This window comes from Neodiprion virginianus, chromosome 7 (assembly GCF_021901495.1).
Source record: "Neodiprion virginianus isolate iyNeoVirg1 chromosome 7, iyNeoVirg1.1, whole genome shotgun sequence".
In the NCBI taxonomy this organism is placed as follows: Eukaryota; Metazoa; Arthropoda; class Insecta; order Hymenoptera; family Diprionidae; genus Neodiprion; species Neodiprion virginianus.
In genome coordinates this window covers 24,344,352-24,361,588 of record NC_060883.1, presented here as the reverse complement: position 1 = coordinate 24,361,588, position 17,237 = coordinate 24,344,352, and the positions used below count along the sequence as shown (strand labels likewise).

Here is a 17,237-nt window from a genome sequence, read left to right as displayed (position 1 = left end):
AAAAAGGGTAAAACCGTTATTACGAGATTTTGGAACTATTTGAAATTCAGTAAACCGTGATGAAACGAAACCTACTCATATTTTGCAATCTTGGTTCCTTCAAAATCATTGTAAAAATAATAAAGTAGGATTTTTTCCCAATGTTTCGTTACGATAACGTTACTAATTTCAACCTCGTGGTTTTGAATATCATTGAACGGCTCTACCTTGAATCGGTGCCGAGATATTCGAGAAATACTCACCTGAAGCGTTTGAAAGAAAAGTTATTACTTACGATTGATTATAGTTGATTGGGTAAGAAACATTAGAGTAAATGAATGAAAATTGTTACATAATCCAGTCTGCGACAAACATTTATATTACCGTAGTGTTATTAGCCTTACAATCACTGACATTTTCACTTGGGATTGAAAAATGTAGTTTTGTGTTTTTTTTTTTAATAATAAATTAGCGATCAAAATATTTGATTGTTACAAAATCGCAAGCATATTCTATAATGCATGGACAGTATACGGGCAAGTATATCTTAACAAAAACGAAGATCCGGACTACGAAGTAATTGTTTTATAGAGAGAAAAAGAGTTGAAAGTTTTTAACTTATGGTCAATATACAAGAGTCGATATTGTACATACATTCATATATGCATAGATAAGTTTTTGTTTCAGGTATCGTTTAAAAAAATAAAGCACGAATCATCAATGTGGTGTTGGACGTAACAATAAAGGTGACCCGCTAGTTCTCTGTACTGAAGGGAAGCCCGGTGATTAGGAAGAATTAGAGAGACATTCGTTGTCTTAGCGCCGAGTAATCTGACGACATAGTTATATTGAGAGAAAGACTTATTTGATCCAATGAAAAGTTTTTTTTTGCGAATGACGAAAAACAAATTTTTAACTCGCCCAGCCTTTTGTACTTTCAAAATGAATGAAAAAAAAAAAATTTATTAAAAGCAACAAAATGTACAATTTCGCCACCCGCAAAGAAATATTCAATTGGACTAACAATCATTTTTTTCAATGTAAATACATTGTATAATATACCTATTATATGCATACTGTAACATAAATAAGTGCTTATATTCTACCACATGTTAGCCGTACCGAAAAATTGCTCTACAAATATTCTCTATGTACGTATGAATTATGATACTTATAATAATCCGCCGTTTTTGTACAAGTATATACTGAACTATGATACTATTATATTTATATATATATATATATATATATATATATATATATATATATATATATATATATATATATATATATATATATATATATATATATATATCAGAGATGTATACATAATATAATATGATATATAATATTTGCAACTTTACAAATGAAAGCATTCACTGACCGTTATACACATACAAATATCATTTCAGATAAACCAAGTCCCATGATCAGTAGACCATATTCTAGTATATACATAATACCTACACATATGTAGTTTTATAGACAGATTCACTACTGTTAAGTAGAATGTAAACCTGACGGTCTCACCGTGCCGTCGTTCAACTGACATGGTTTTGATTAATCAGAATATAATATTTACGTTTTAGTAGTGGATTATCCTCTCAATTCACATCATCTGGTACGTGCGCCAGACTAATTCTTTGATAGTTAGATCTCGTCTGAAATTTTCTGACGACATAACAAGAACATGTACTACATATTCTCGAAAAGTTTAACATTCTTTTTTGAATAAATCACACGTAAAATTTAAAATACGCAGAAAAAATATTGAAACATAAAAAATTTTCAATTCAATCGAATGCGTTTGTCTTCGGGCGGGTGGACGGACGTCACAGATTCTTTTCCGTTATATCTATTATAATGGAAAAAATCAACTGAGTTTCCAATATCAATAATTAACATAGTATACAAATGTCTATCAACGAGCGGCAATAACATTGTATGTAATTAACTTGTATGCACCGTCGCCCGAAAAAACTAAACCATCATTCGCAACACAATGCTGACATGCAAAGTTCAAAACAGTTCTCCACATAATGAATAATAATGATTTCTAATATACAAATATATTTCTCCGTCACTCATCTCCTCAACTTTTCATTAACCTAGCGAAAAATGTATTGCACTTGGGAAGAGCCATAAGATACAAATGTTAATGTATATGTCACAGTATAAAACAGGAAATAAGCATCTTAATAATTCATGTATAAATTGATTCAGTACAAAAATTGGACTACGAGGCATGGCGTTGAATTGTTACTCGTATAATGGAATATTTTCATGGACGTGAGTTATACCTATTTGTTCAGCAAGAATTGTATGCCCCTTAAATGTTAATGCTATTCTGAGAACTTTGATGTTCGATTAAGACGCTTGATTGTCGAAAAAAGATTGGACAAGATAGTAATGAACAAATATTCAGATGCAATAATAGTCGTGTAGAAATACATATCACCTATATTTGAGCGCAAGACATGCGGCGCTTAAAGACCATACATTATAGACCTAAATTCCGAACGCGAATATCGATATGATAAGTCATAGACACAAGAGTATTTTATCAGTGAAGATTCGAAATAAGACGAAACCGGAAAAAGTACGAGTGAACCGCACTCGATAGGTCAATTGATATATTGTAGTAATGAATCACCATTTATCAAAGACCATGTAGGTACTGATAATAAGATATCAAGTTGATGTGACATACTACGAAGAACGTATGATACTGTAAGTGGCTATAAACTAGATAATATTCCGCTACATACTCTGTAAATAAAATAATTGCATTGGTATTGCTCACAAAAAATTATTCAAGCGTCAGATCGATAAGTTGAAAATATATGAGTCTAAACGAAAATAGAGAGAAAAAAATAATCGAAAGACCATCCATTATCTTACCACGTATCTTTGTTATTTGTTTCTAACGGGAATAAGAGTCTCGTAATTGTAATGATTTAGAGTTATTTTCAGACTCATTCAGTACAGAGATGCCTCATCTGCCGAAACTGTTAATTCTTCGTCACTCCAGTCACTTACACCAAGTCCCACTGAGCCATGGAAACTTTGCGACCTCAGTACGTGGCTGCAGTAATAAAATGTCCGATTAATAGAAAGTGGCAAAATTGAAATACAATGCCTCACATTTGGAATCCTCTGTTCTTTTGAAATACTTGAATGACATGTTTCAATCTGTGTATTGCTAACCTTGGCGATGAATTCACGTTCGGACTTCTCTTTGTTTGATTAACTTTTCGCCGACCTTCCATTGCCGCTTTCATCGGATCATAGCTCTTTCGGCGCTTCCAGTTCTGCATTTCTACCTCTTTCGAACTTGGGACAGCAGACTTTTTACTATCTTTTCCCTTTGACTGGGTGACCTAAACAACCATACACATACATTTCTTCTATAAAAATGAATAATTCCGTTATACCGCAATTGCTTCCTCTGCCTGATTTCTATGTGTATATGACTTACAGGACCGAATGTAGTCAGTCATCTACCGGAAACTTTATTTTAATATGTTCAAACGATTTGCTCACCACATTGATATTTTTCGGTGCCCGTGTGCTGAATCGACCCGAATCTGTCCTTGCAACAACCTTTGTTGTATCAACGTTTCCTCTAGCATCCCGTGGTGAAGATTTTGGCTTTGTTAGAGACATTGGTGTTTTTTTATCTCGACTTCCAGTCCGAGTTTTACGTATGCTGCGATAAATTATAATCTTGGCCTAATTAAGTGTCATAGGAGGAATGTCAGAAACGTATAGTTATTTCATAAAAGACTCCAAATGGTACCTAGGGACGATCTTGGAGTGGTTCAAGTTTGCGACAGGCGATTGAATGATCGGAGGACGTGGCTCGTCACTACTTTCGGTATCACTGCCGCGGGAAAGGTGCAGCGATCCTCTGTGCGTCGGCCTATGGAGACTACGACTCGTGTCTTCGTCACTTTCGCCTCCAGAATCAACCAGAGGTGGATGACGCACAATCATACGTGCTGACATTGCAGACACAACATTTTCAGTTGCGCGGAGATATGACGAGGTTTCAAAATCGCTGTCACTTCCCTAACAAATTCATGATGATTATTAGTGAAAAATTCCGTCACATTCCACAATATCGATTATTAAAAGACTGCTGTACTTTTGACATTCTCTTTTCGACTCACCAACTGAGGGCTTGAAGGGGGAGGAGGTCGAATGTATTCATTGGAATCTGTGAATTCGTTATCATTTTCTGACCATTCCGCAGCGAGTGAAAGAGTTCCCCCTGTGCCGTGAAAACTTGCTGATCTAAGAACAGAGCTTTCGCACCTGTAATGTAACACATATTTATCAAGTTGTTTTCCCATTATTACAGGACCTGCCATTGTATCATTCCAAATGATGGGTAACTGTCAACTTACCCGTGAGAGCCATCCTCAATACTGGGCTGCTTTTTTGAGGAGTCCATTTTCTTCTTTCCCTCAGCTGCGGCTTTCATTGGATCATAACTTTTGCGTCTCTTCCAATTTTGAAATTCTACTTCTTTCGAAGTCAAGGTCGAATTGCTTCTGCCAGGCTTTTTGTGAGCATCTTTTGTCAGTTTTTGATTCGATCGCAAATGCTGCACCTATGAAGAATGCACGGAAATACGGTGTGAAAATTAAATTTCAAATAATCATTGTTCTGTCACAAATGAATTACATACATTGGATACCAAGTTTTTAAGCAGAGAACTATTTCATCTTACATGATTAACATTTTTCGGCGCCCTAGTACTGATCCTACCACTGTCGGTACGAGACATCGACGGTGCTCTAGGTTTTGGTGGTTCAGGTCTTTTGAATGTATCTTTGCTGTTAAAGACTGTATTTCCAGCAGACCTCCCACGATGATGGTTTGGTGTCTGTCGACTTGGTGTCGAAACCTGGGTTCCCCATATCTCGCCAACCTGTGCTTTCCTTCGTCGTTCCTCTGGTGTAGTATTCGGCGTTGTTTCATGCTCGCAGTTTAGTCTACAAAAGCGTGTAGTACGAGGGATTCGAAAAGCAATTGTTCAAATAATTACTAGTACAATTCTTCTGTTTCTTACCTAGCTCTCCGTATACTAAATGCTCTGTTCAGTTTTATGCCTGATGAAAGAGGCGGGACAGGTGATTTCAAAACTGGTTTGTCCCCAGCTTCACTACTGCTGTCTGATGCGACGGCAAATTTCCCCGTAATAGCTGCCATTGCCGTTCTATCATTGACTGTATTGTTGTTGTTGTTGTTGTTGAAGCTGCCGCGCCTAGTGAGCAGATTTGTAACTTGCGGATTTCTGACTGATACGGTGCTTGCAGATCTTTGTACATCGTTGCTGCGTCGTGGTACGGGACTATTCTGATGCAAGCTTTGAACAGACGTTAAACAAGATTCTCTACTTCGATCTCGGTAACCAAAGTCCTCCCGATGACCGTAACTTGTTGTGCTCTGAGACTTTCGCAGCATATAGGGACTACAACGAATAAATGGATATGAATAGAATTCAACCTAGTATAGTAACATCTAATTCGCTACAAACAGAAATTACCTGTTTTCCGTGCAGGTAAAATAACCAATATTTTTTGCCTGAGGTGGCGCTTTGGCAAGCTCACTGGTTCTCATTGGTGTAATTTCTTTACGTGACATAATAGGGCTGTTGGTGGTAAGTTTTCCAGTAGGCGTTCTGACCCGTGCTAGAACTGGACTATCGGGATGAACTATGGTGCCATCCAGATAGCTTTTCAAGCTGCTTCTACCAGAAGTGCAGTTGGATTCTGGGGTGTCAGAGGCGTACTCCTTCCTGTCAAGCGAGCTATTACGTCTTCCTAGCTGCAGGCGGGCCAAGACGTGTGTCGGACTTCGCAGAGGTTCTTGTAAAGTGACAATTCGGTCCTTTCTTAGCCTTGTCTCAGATCCAGTGTAGGCTCTCGCGCTACGTCGCCCCTCGGAAATACTGTTTCGTGCAAACATCATGTCGGATAGACTTGCACGACGAGCCGAACCTATCCGCTGCAAACTTTGTGGAGGTGTGTTGTGGCTGCGGCTAGTATCATCATCCGACTCGCCCCCTGAATCAACAATAATCCGATCGTTGTGGGGCGACGGCGATGCAGCTGCTGTAGCTTTTGCACGAAGATACGATTCCGTTTCCAAACTGCTGTCACTTTGGTCCTGGAAGAAGCACAGAATATTCAAATATTTGAATACATAATTATCAATTCCATACAAGATTGAAAGACAATCTAATATACATATGTACGAACTTGACGACCCCTGGACAGCCTCCGGGACCGAGAATGAATTGGCGAGGGTATTTTGGAAGGACTTTGTGGACTTTGTGGTGAGACAAGTCCTTTTGAGATCACATCCATCCCGCCGATTGCAGACGGTAACGAGTTGTGTTCTGCGACCTGTGTCGCCCACTCGGATATCCAATTGTTGTCTCTAGAAATACTCATCTGCAATAATCAATGATAACTGATAATACAAACAATTTATGCGATTATTTATGATTACTCAAATGAAAATTCAGACGAACCTTGAAGCTGTGGACGTACGCCTCAGAGGATTCTTCTTCCGTGAGAACACCGACACCGAATACTCTGTCGATATCCATCCTGGCCTTTTCCTCATCCGTATAATCTTTGTGTATGGTGTAGGTTCCAGCCTCGCTAACGGCACCGTCGGAACCCTCGTCAAAATTGCTTACCTCAAGCGCATCCAAGTTTGTCTGACCATTAACATTATCCATATGAGATCGCCGTCCGCATCCGCGAATTTCACGCTCATCCATATTAGCGTTTTCATAATTAAAAAACCGCTCAGACCCGGAGCTCTCGCTTGATAATTTTTCATCGAGATCCGCAAACCGTTGAAAGCCATTGTCTCGTTCCTCGCGGTGACGGAGGCCCGTAGAATTGTTCACGGAGGTGAAATTCCTCTCGTATCTCATCTCTGTATCGCGCATCGATGGTCGAACCATATCGGTCTTCACAAACTCAGGTTCCCGGTCACGATTCTTGCCGTTCTGATGGAGGCTCGAGTTGTGCGCCGTTACTCTTCTCTTCTGACCGTCGTAGATGTTGTTTGCAGGGTGATGAAGGTCCAGAGACATATCGGCACGATTTGCCCGTCGATTATCTCTAGTCGACCGGACTTTTTCGTGGGCGATCAAAATCTCCGACTCCCGGGTCGACTGCTCCGAGTACGATCGAGACATGATCCCCGCGTCGTATTTCTCGGGAACGGCAGGGACTTTCGAAACGGATTTTAGGCCTGAAAAGCGTAAGTTGCTCGTTAAATTAGCCGTGCGGTACTACTCCGACGTGATTGGATCACGAATTGGCTGAGAAATTTACTTATACTCAGCGCCGCGGACATGCACCTGTATCGAACTGAGCTTAAAATACAATCGCGCTCTTCGGCAAGTATGCACAGCGCTCATGCGACTCTACCCACGCGCGTTGCAGTCTATGTATCCACATAACTAGGTATGTAGATATGTGAGTTTGGTTGTACGTGTGTATATTATACGCCTGCATTGTACGACAGTGTGTACGTATACGTTGCCCGCGTACCGACCGCGACGATGTACGAATATCAATAAGCTGTCCACGCATTGGCCGCACCACCACCATTCATGGCGAAGATGACTTCATCGTGATTCACGGTTCGCGATACTGGATTATAGATATATATTCGCATATACGCGGACCCCGTGTCCTGTATATACAATACCATCCTATGTACGCACCGATTGCGTGAAAAGTCACCCGCGCCGCGCGCGGAATCGAAATAAATACCGCAGTGTGTTTAAAAGTACAATTGCATCGGAATTATTCGGCCGGACGAGATAGCGTGTATATATATATAACGCGTAAAAAAAAAAAAAAAAAAAAAAAGCTCAACTCACCGTCGATTTCGCGTGAAAATGTAGACGAGAATTAAAAATATCAAGAGACCTTTTTTGTAGACAATATTATTCTGTACAAAAAAGGTCTCCAGATATTTTGTTCAATTTTGCATATTTTGAGAATTATTGTGGCATCAGACTGCCAAAATTGAAAAATCAAAAATAATCATATTAAACTCAGAGAAAATAAAAGTTTTCATTATTTTTCATTTTCGTGTATGTTTTCACGCGAAATCGACGGTGAGTTAAGTTAAGCATAATTTTTTTTAACGTGTTATTTCAATGTAAAAACAAAACTTGAAAGCGGGACGTCTAAATCTTATCCGATCGAGCTCAAATTAGCAGGGGATTTATTTTTCATCATAAACCACAGTTCTTTTTATTTCTTTTGGGCGAACAATCTTAATATATAAGCTATAGGCATACATACGTGTAACGATTGCAAATCTACGCAGGTTTGCCATCTATTTTAGAAATTCTTACCCAATTGCTTGAGTTTCCGAGACAGTTGGTCGGCTTTGCGCCTAGTGTCGTCCTCCGGATCGCTACTGAAGTAGCCTTCGGAGTGCGCACTTGGAGTTTTTTGTTTCGTCAAGACCGGTGCCTCGGGCGCTTTTTTACTCTTCACCTCGACCTGGTGATAAAAAATTAACATCGTTTATATTTCGTGTCATTCATAGATTCATAAATCGCGCGAACTTCGTTCAGAACAGCGCGCACACCCCGAGTACGTGCGTATTATAGGTAATACAGAACAATGTCCGGGTGTTTTTTTTTTTCAGCAAAGAAACAGCTACGGAGAAAGAAAGTAGAAAAAAAAATCTGTGAAGGAGAGGGAACACGAGTACTCGAGTGCGACGTGAGGTGGGGACTAGAGCTGGAAATACTGAAACGAATTTCTCTATGTAAATAGATGCGTTACGGTGGAGGATTCTCATATTCTGCTACACGTACTCGTACAGAGCACACATGCGAGGCACGTGTAGGCATGAATGTGCTGGAAGCACTTTCGTTCGTTCCGTTACTCTACGCGGCTATCAGATGTTATCGAAAATGAAAGAAGAAATAGAAATTTAAAGGATTTTTTAGACGGGCACGGATGGAGAGGATGAACGAACAATATGCAGCATAGGAGGTGTGTCAACGTAGGTACATGCGTTATGTACGCACCTTTGAGGTTGACGAGTTCCGTTTATGCCTGGCGTTGTATCTTTCGAACAGGTTTCGATATCGCGCGGTGTCGACCTCCTTGTCGTCCCCGAAGTTTATCGTAAATGTCAGGGGTTGCTGGGGTGTAACAGGCCCGCTGATAACCTCCCGTGAATCTCCCGTCTCGTTTTTTGTAGTCAATTTTTCAACGTTTCCCGACGGCTCTTCGCTCGCCGGACTCTCGTCATCTTTGCGGGGGGTTGTCGAATCCTCGGCATTGTCTGCCACAGCCCTGTCCTCCGGTCCGGATAGGGGTACACCTTTCTCGTCCTCGACATCCTCCTCGGGGGTATCCGAGCGCGACGGGGAGGGTCTGCAGATCGCGGGGTCGTTAGCCTCGGCGAATACCTGGGCGTTATCATCCCTCGGTGAGTCGGTGTTCGGGGTTTCCGATTTTTCCGAATTACTCACGCCAGCCGATTTCTCCTCCTCTTCCTCGTTCCAGGTTATCGAAGCGGCCGTTAAAACTGGGCTGCTGTCATTCTCCCGTTTTGATTTTTCTACCACCTCCATGGTCATAACCGCAAAAGTGACTCAATGCTCAACCGCGAAACGCACCATCGCCACTGTCTCTAAACGCATTCCGTCTCACCCCGCCAGTCACATTTTACATACCGACAACCAATCGAGGGTTGCAACCGAAAGTTATTGATAGTTTTTCTCGACATACGCGCAAGGAGCTTCTTCGATGCGACGGATGCCGTCTACGCCATTTACGATACGATCGTCATTTGTCAACACTGGCTGCGCCCCCTGCTGTCTGCTGGCGGCAACCCGCCAAACAGGTTCCGGGGTCTACTTCACACGTTAATACGGCCGAAGTAGGCCCCTGGAACATTTGCGATTAGCAAAAATCCACCTGGCGCATCGCATCGACGACCGTGACTCGTACCAAGTACGTAGATATTCGACTAGATGGAGTAGTCGTTCAGTGATTAAAAGTCACCTCGCGGTTTCAGGTGTAAACTGAGGGCGCGTCAAATGAGTAATCGTAGTCGTAATTTGATCATTCATAATTGTTACTATTGTCAGTTTCAAGGACTCTGGATGCAGTCTGCAATGATGCCGCGTTAAGTGCAACGAGGCGATTAGTTTCTATTTTATCAGTATAATAATACGCCGTAAATGATTTACACATTGACGGCTATATTCGTACGCGATTACCAGAACTGCGCGTAGCTTATATCAATTTGCGTAGCTCGGATGTCCAGTATAACTCGCCGAAAGAAACCTAATCGATTCTGTTAAAAAATAACATGTCAAATACGCCCTGGAACTAATCCGTCGACTTAGCTGCGGTCTTTTTGTTCGTTATCCGTGTATCGTTGATATTATCTTAGTTATGACAGGGTGTTGTTCACATCACAGATGATGGAGTTACAGGAGGCACGACCTCTGATAAGAGACTCTGACCTAACCCTTCAACCTCGCAGTGCTCCACGTTACAAAGTCTGGCTTCCCCTTGCTACGCAGCAGGTAATACTTGCAAAACGCAATCAATTTTGTACTCCACAAATATCACACTGCGATGCTTCGTGCTGCCATAAAACACATCGATTGATCCAATTATAGCTCCGACTCAGGAACTTGATACAAGTTATTGGTTACAATTTAAAAATTGAGAATTCGTCGACCGACGGCAAAGAATGGTTCTACTATACTCTTCATCGCACAAACATGTCATCGCCTCTATACACAAGTGAGCCGATTGACAATACCTGTCCAAAATGGGCTGGCCTAGATGTTCCCGTACTACATGCAACAGGACACTCAGCTGCGAGCGGTGAGCGCAAAACTATGTTAGTACGGTAGCCGCAATACAGTGGCGGGCGTTATAAGCTTCTGTTTTATGGGTACTTATGTCAGAAATGATCAGCCAACACATGTAATAAGTTTCGTTATCTTTTCCTGAATCTAGACATAGTACTCAGACTTTGGAGGAAAACTGATATGCAAGGCACGAATACCGATGTGACTATACTAGCGTGTGGGTTGTCGCTTACGGGTCTGGTGTATCTCGGTACAAAACTTCCGAGTAACTTGGATAGTTGTATGAAGGATAATTCGCTGATATTTCACCTTCAAGGCGGGTATTTTACCCCGCCGTGCTGTTGCCTGAATCCCCCAGAGTTAAAGCGATACATTGCCATAAGTGTCCAGGCTGCAGATGTGAGGGACAGCTACACGGTTAACAAGTTATGCAGCTTGAGAAGTAAGATGCAGGCGCTTAAGCAGCAGTCGGAAGCTGCGCGTGCACTGAGGGATAGAATTGCGCTTGGGTACGAATCTCAAAATCAAGTGGTCTATCCTCAGTCTACGCTTAACAGGCTATTACAACCGAAACAAGCAAACAGAAAAAAGAGAGCTGAGAGTCTGAGGATAAGGAAAGAACTGGAGGTCGCTAGATTCAGGACAAAACTATTGGACCAGGAAAGGATAAAAAAAGTTGGAGAGATAAGGACCCTGAACCAGGTGCATACCAGCATAGCCGAGGAGAATCAAGATCACGGTAAGCGTTGCTTGGATGAACAAAGTTCTTATTAACAATTCGTTATCTGAGCTTGAATGTATGGCAGGATTTAAAAATTGGGTGCATTTATACACTATAGGTTCAGATCTGATGGAAAAGTATAGGGAGTTGAACAGAGATATTGAACGACTCCGCGAGTGGCGCCAAAGTCAGACGGAAACCAGAGAAGCTTATGCGTATACAACTACGCGGCTTGCTCACCGTCGAATGCAGCTCATATCTGAACTTGGCCTCATCTATCCCATATCTCGAGTACGAATACGCCCACGGATTATTAGATAATTGTAAAAACCCGTGATACAACAGAGAACGTAAAAATAGTCATGCAATTTACATTTGTGTGTGTTTTGCAATTATTTAAAACCGTTCTTCACGTCAATCGTTTCTAATCGTAGCTAGAGGATGATAGATACATGATAAACAACGTCCATCTACCAGATAGCGAAGAGCTGGATTCCTGCAAAGACACGCAAGTAGCTGTGGCTCTCGGATCAGTTGCTCATACGACACAAATGATCGCTAACTTCCTGAACATCCCTACGAGATATCCGATTATTCACTGCGCATCCAGAAGTAAAGTCATTGACCACATCACGGAAAACATACCTGATAAAGACAGACAGTACGTAACATTAAGTCTTATCATTCTTCACTTTGTACTCTTTCTATAATTGATCTCAAATACATTTAGATTTCCGTTATTTGCTCGAGGGAAAGACAAGCTGCAATTCCATTACGCAGTCTACCTGTTGAATAAAAATATAGCACAGTTGAGATGGTACTGTGGACTTCCTACTGTGGATCTTCGAGCTACTCTTCCTAATCTCGCATCGTTGATCAGTATAAAGCCGAATCAACCGTGAGTACTAGATTTCTTACGAATGTATAGACCAAGAATATTGAAAATTCAATATGGGTTTCAATTATGTGTGTTTTAGCTTGGATGGGTCGAAGAGAACGTTTTCCGGGTCATCGTTGGATACAGATCACAGTAGTATGGGAAAATACAAATCTCTGGCACCGCCACAACCACTGTCGACGCATCTGCCTGTTCAGAAAGTTGTATTTGAGAAGTGTCACAAGCAATCGCGATCAATCGGTCGATCTAAGAGCACCAGGTGCTCACTGGGAGCGTCCTTAGATCAAGGCTTGGATAATCAAGCACAGCCATCAACTCTTGGTAACAATACTAAGCGAATTTGCAAGTCTGAGGATGAGGCGATTGATGACATGCCTTTATCTTTATCGAAAAATATTCCTACAGACGGAAGTGGTGAGACCGCAGGTCCTTTGACAGCCAAAAGCAATGATACCATAATTCGAAGTCAATTTAAACAGGGCCAGGGTCCTTTACTAAGAGAAGCTGTTGCTTCCGTTGTGGTTCCGTTAGAAAGCAATATAGAAATCACTGTACCGATATCTGTAACAGAGAGAAAATCCACTTCTGGATCTGATCCCGTTGAGAATTCCAGACACCGAAGTTCAAACTCTGTAAGTAGCTGTGAAATGGCGCTTTGTATCGGACAACTGGAGGGTGACGAATTTAAGTGTGACTTAGATGGCGATGAGGAAACGTTTTCACACATTGAAAGGATGGGGTTACGCGATGAAGTAGACGTGGCAACAAGCAGTGCGAATGTTTCCAGTACCGAAACAGTAGAGAGACACTTGGAAGTTAATAAAAACGACGTAACGACAGAACGAGAGCAACGATCCGCCACAGATGGGTCTAAACCTGCTCCCGCGGCGCTTGACGCGTGCTTTTTTATGGACGACGCCGTGGACTACGCCAGTAGAGTTCGAGAACAGAAACAACGCACGGGTTCGGTTTGTAGTTTTCCGGAAGAATATTTAATAACGGAAAAAATTCCACGGCGAAAGCGATACGACTCCGAATCAAGGTAGTGATCATTCAGTGATTAACTTATTCTGCGTCTGACTGTACCTTCCACTCTGTCACACAGCTTTAAAATCCCTCTTTGCCTTTGTTACAGGGAAGAAGGCCTGGAGACGCAAAGATTTCTCGAAAATTGGCGAAACAGTGAGTCCACAGCGCACTGCTCAGACGAGCAACTGCAACAAGACCAGTACAATTCAGTTGTAAGTTGCGAATTATACATCTGGCATAACCGAGGCATGTAGTACTTTGTAATCAACATATATTATAGCTCTATACATATTTTAATTTAGCCAACTAACGAATCGATGGTGTCGACGCCGCCTACGTTATTCAAGTCATCGAGAAATTGCACGGAGCCCGATGACTCGCGAACATCATCGGAATACATCGATTCGATGAGAAGGAGTTCCGAAAACGTTTTCGCACGAACTGAGGCATTGGCGAACAAACGTACCAGTTTCAAAGTAATGAGACCACGCCAATAGCAAACTTGGAACGTACAGAACGTAAATCGGGTGAGAAGAGTAGACGACGTAATCGGATGTTTTGCAAAACCGTCGCTTTCAAAGAATAAATTTTCATACAAATTGTAGAAACGCTCTTGCCATTTAACGGATCCGTGCCAGAAAGGGGAAAAGGACATAGAAGCGTTTGGCACAACGAAACTCAATAACAATCTGTGATACAACAAATAGCAAAGTTTCAGTTACGATTAGGGGTTTTTGCTATTTTTGAAGGAAACGCGAGAAGAGGATTAACAAATCTAGGGATATTGCCTTGCTATATTTAATACGTATCAGCATCACAGCAAGCTTTGCACGTTGAAACGACTTCTTGCATTAAATTAAAATATTTGAATGGGATTTCGCGACTCTGGCCTGCCCCTTGTGAAGAACGTCTATGTATAAGGGAACACGTACTTTGATTTGAACTTAACCTGAAATTCCATACCGAGGTAAATTGCTGTAGCCTGAACCTCATCAGAGATCCTCACTCTCGATACAGAGAGAACCTGCAATGTATTTATTAGAATGTAAGATCGATTATTGATCGAACAGTTGCATTACCACATTGTATGTACATTATAAAATAATGAAGTTAGTTTATTGGAGAATGTTTTATTGCTTACTTTTAACCTTGAATCATCTTCATAAAATATAATTGAAACTAGTCGTTGAAAGAGATATTAACAAACAGAACTAAAGTATCTTTGAGGGATCGATTACCGCATGCATTTCTCACTCCATGTAAATTGGTACAAATACCGACTAGAAATTACCCGATAACTAACCAAAGTTCATTGAATACTTCATAGTTGCACGCGTGTTTGCCTACAGCTATCCGTAGGCTGAGATTATCTTCTTAAACCTACCATTTAAAAATAAATTTAGAGTACAACTCTGCAGTGAGATCACTTTCATCAGTCAGTAAAGTATCCCGAGAGGAAATCCATTCACAGTTGTATCGGCAGTCAGGAGAGTCAAAGCTTTCTAAAACTTGACCCTTATTTGCAGTTAGTAGATTAGTTTCCATCATTAAAAATATTTACGCAACTTCAAAGTAAAACTTTGGATTCCATTCATAATGCTAACGCAACAGTTGGTTTACATGGATTCCTTCTCTGTGATACCAGTCAGTTCACTGCTCACTCTCCACAACCGTTCTGCAACTGCTGAATCTAGTGCGTTCTTTGGCTCATACATTTTACAGTCACGGTAAATGTGTCCGCTTTCATTGTTCAGAGATTCCTCAGTAGCGCAATGAAGCACGGTCTGGGCACCCTACAGAATGCAAACATGTCTGGTTAATATTAAATCTTTTATTCATTGATTTTTCATGCATATGCTGTAGGCATGCAATCACGTGTAAAAATACCTGATTTGCCGTGCGAAGAAACATCAAAGCAACTGGAGAGAACAGTATGTAATGGAACCAACTTCGTTTAACACTTCTGAAGAGCCCGGTGTATGTGAATCCTGGGCATACGGAATAAACCTGGACACCCGTACCTTCCGTTCGTTTTGCAAGTTCAGTCGCAAAATAGACGTTTGCCAATTTCGAATTGTTATAAGCTGGATTCATTCGCCCCTTTATAGGTAGACCCTTTTCTCCATTCAAATTAGAGAAATCAATTTGACCTGATTCCAACAGCTTTGAAGTCAACACGACGATTCTACTAGGATTTAGGGGGAAAAAAATTATATATCAAAGTCTTAACAAACAGTTCACCGTTCGAGTTTACTCGGCAATAATTTGAGTATAGAGAGGAACACTTGCCTGCTAGGTGAACTTTCCTTCAGCCTATCGAGAAGTAGATTTGTGAGCAGGAAATGTCCCAAGTGATTAACGCCAAAGTGAATTTCAAAACCATCTTTGGTGACACAGCGATCCTTGATGGGTGCGTAAACCCCAGCATTGTTTATCAGCACATGAATCTCTGAAAATGTTTTCAATACCTCGAGGGCAAAGTGTCTGATAGAAGCGAACGACGCCAAGTCCAACTCCATGGGTATCTATGGGAAACATTATCGTCGTATAACCGAGCGATCTGAATATAGAATAAGAAAATAGTGGGACTGTCCAACACCTGCTCACCAATTCACCGGTAACTACATCCTTGCGAATATCCGCGATAGCGTTTCTGGCGCTGTGGAGATCCCGACAGGCCATGATAATCACTGCTTTCCTCCGTGCAAGCTCTCTCACGGTCTCTTTACCTATCCCAGAGTTTGCCCCGGTGACAAGGAAGACACGTCCCTGCAACGGAGTCCGACTCTTACACTTGCCCCAGGAGGACTCGCGACATTTTCGCAGAAGACCGATGACAAGGATGACAGGAAATATCAGGTAGCACAGCGAGGAAACCATCTCGACCAGCGACTATGTGCTTTTGGATAAGTTTTATAGGTTCTTTTCGACTTCGGGGAAGGTCCGTAGCATAATGTGTTTTGTATCGTTGCACTGTGGATCTCGGGCGCGGAAGTTACACGATTTTGCAAAGGTACGAGTTTTTCTTTCGCGTCGTAGTTTTAGGTACGCCGTAGATAGTTTTGCTGCTCGAGTTGGAGTGAGTCACGGATGTAGGTGTTGTTTTTCACTGCGACACCCGCCGGTACAAGTGATCGTGATTCGGTGGAATTCGGTGCAATCGGTGCGCGATATCGGAGTCGAGTAGAGTCGAGTAGCTCGAAATTCGAGCGGAATCGAGGGGTGTCGACAATCGTTTGGGCTGATAACAGGTCCCTGTGCGTTGTAATTTTCGTGTCATTGCTCTGACCACCTATGGCCGCAAATGCATGATCTACATCACTGAAACGTACTGTAGAACTACGTTTTAGTGGTCGGCACACTATGATGACGGAGTGCGGAGGTAAGAAGGACAATGTCGTATGGGATATTAAACTGGAAAAGTGTCTGCGACAAAGCAGCAAATCGTGGTTCAATGAGTCATTCCCACGATGGATTTAATAAATGAAAGAAATAACTTTATTTAATTGGGACTTGAAAATGTCATTCAATAAGTTTTTTGAAAACAGCGCCTTCGCAAAGCGGACATCTGTATCTTTCTCCGTTTGAATCTGTTCTACTCTAAGAATTCTTGGCGCTTTCTTTTAAGCGTGTCTCTTTTACCGCAGCAACGTCATCTGATATATACTCTACTTTACGTCCACTTTTTATACAGGGACATAGTCCTCCTTACC

The 17,237-nt window shown here is 41.6% G+C and overlaps 3 protein-coding genes across 12 annotated transcripts; 1 reads left to right on the top strand and 2 right to left on the bottom strand.

Annotated features, from left to right (window-relative positions):
• Window positions 1-370: 370 nt before the first annotated feature.
• On the bottom strand, window positions 371-9,817 carry LOC124308657 (uncharacterized). 3 transcript variants are annotated; one of them, XR_006909057.1, is made up of 14 exons: window positions 9,068-9,817; window positions 8,381-8,531; window positions 6,524-7,260; window positions 6,249-6,443; window positions 5,534-6,156; window positions 5,057-5,458; window positions 4,715-4,979; window positions 4,389-4,594; window positions 4,152-4,296; window positions 3,779-4,050; window positions 3,523-3,688; window positions 3,187-3,359; window positions 2,881-3,064; window positions 371-1,834 (listed from the first exon to the last, which is right to left on the bottom strand). XR_006909057.1 is itself a non-coding variant. In XM_046771565.1 (13 exons), the coding sequence occupies exons 1-13, from the start codon at window positions 9,623-9,625 to the stop codon at window positions 2,959-2,961; spliced, it is 3,999 nt and encodes a 1,332-aa protein (XP_046627521.1). In that variant the 5' UTR covers window positions 9,626-9,817; the 3' UTR covers window positions 371-2,958. The 3 variants fall into 3 exon arrangements, 2 of the variants coding, with proteins under 2 accessions (XP_046627521.1, XP_046627522.1); XM_046771565.1 differs by having other exon boundaries at window positions 371-3,064; XM_046771566.1 differs by lacking the exons at window positions 8,381-8,531; window positions 9,068-9,817 and adding an exon at window positions 7,344-7,435 and having other exon boundaries at window positions 371-3,064.
• LOC124308658 (UV radiation resistance-associated gene protein) lies at window positions 9,004-14,650 on the top strand. 8 transcript variants are annotated; one of them, XM_046771574.1, is made up of 11 exons: window positions 9,004-9,042; window positions 10,475-10,582; window positions 10,679-10,889; window positions 11,025-11,615; window positions 11,716-11,888; window positions 12,032-12,258; window positions 12,328-12,495; window positions 12,575-12,816; window positions 12,901-13,537; window positions 13,631-13,736; window positions 13,827-14,650. In XM_046771574.1, the coding sequence occupies exons 1-11, from the start codon at window positions 9,019-9,021 to the stop codon at window positions 14,019-14,021; spliced, it is 2,682 nt and encodes an 893-aa protein (XP_046627530.1). In that variant the 5' UTR covers window positions 9,004-9,018; the 3' UTR covers window positions 14,022-14,650. The 8 variants fall into 8 exon arrangements, with proteins under 8 accessions (XP_046627530.1, XP_046627525.1, XP_046627524.1 ...); XM_046771569.1 differs by having other exon boundaries at window positions 12,575-13,537; window positions 13,827-14,051; window positions 14,130-14,650; XM_046771568.1 differs by having other exon boundaries at window positions 12,575-13,537.
• On the bottom strand, window positions 14,635-16,782 carry LOC124308667 (retinol dehydrogenase 12-like). The gene is made up of 4 exons (XM_046771597.1): window positions 16,132-16,782; window positions 15,814-16,049; window positions 15,412-15,709; window positions 14,635-15,317 (listed from the first exon to the last, which is right to left on the bottom strand). Exons 1-4 carry the CDS (start codon window positions 16,402-16,404, stop codon window positions 15,141-15,143), a joined length of 984 nt encoding a protein of 327 aa, XP_046627553.1. The 5' UTR covers window positions 16,405-16,782; the 3' UTR covers window positions 14,635-15,140.
• Between the last annotated feature and the right edge of the window lie 455 nt (window positions 16,783-17,237).

Excerpts from the sequence above, each read along its gene's own strand:
- LOC124308658 (XM_046771569.1), top strand. The coding sequence starts at position 9,019 with ATGCAGCATAGGAGGTGTGTCAAC. Across the intron at positions 9,043-10,474 it reads AGCATAGGAGGTGTGTCAAC|ATGATGGAGTTACAGGAGGC; the intron begins GTAGGTACATGC and ends TTCACATCACAG. Across the intron at positions 13,737-13,826 it reads AAGACCAGTACAATTCAGTT|CCAACTAACGAATCGATGGT; the intron begins GTAAGTTGCGAA and ends ATTTTAATTTAG.
- LOC124308657 (XM_046771565.1), bottom strand. The coding sequence starts at position 9,625 with ATGACCATGGAGGTGGTAGAAAAATCAAAACGGGAGAATGACAGCAGC. Across the intron at positions 6,444-6,523 it reads CGTACGTCCACAGCTTCAAG|ATGAGTATTTCTAGAGACAA; the intron begins GTTCGTCTGAAT and ends TGATTATTGCAG. Across the intron at positions 4,297-4,388 it reads ATTGAGGATGGCTCTCACGG|GTGCGAAAGCTCTGTTCTTA; the intron begins GTAAGTTGACAG and ends GTTACATTACAG.
- LOC124308667 (XM_046771597.1), bottom strand. The coding sequence starts at position 16,404 with ATGGTTTCCTCGCTGTGCTACCTGATATTTCCTGTCATCCTTGTCATC. Across the intron at positions 16,050-16,131 it reads ATGTAGTTACCGGTGAATTG|ATACCCATGGAGTTGGACTT; the intron begins GTGAGCAGGTGT and ends TGTTTCCCATAG. Across the intron at positions 15,710-15,813 it reads AAGGAAAGTTCACCTAGCAG|AATCGTCGTGTTGACTTCAA; the intron begins GCAAGTGTTCCT and ends AAATCCTAGTAG.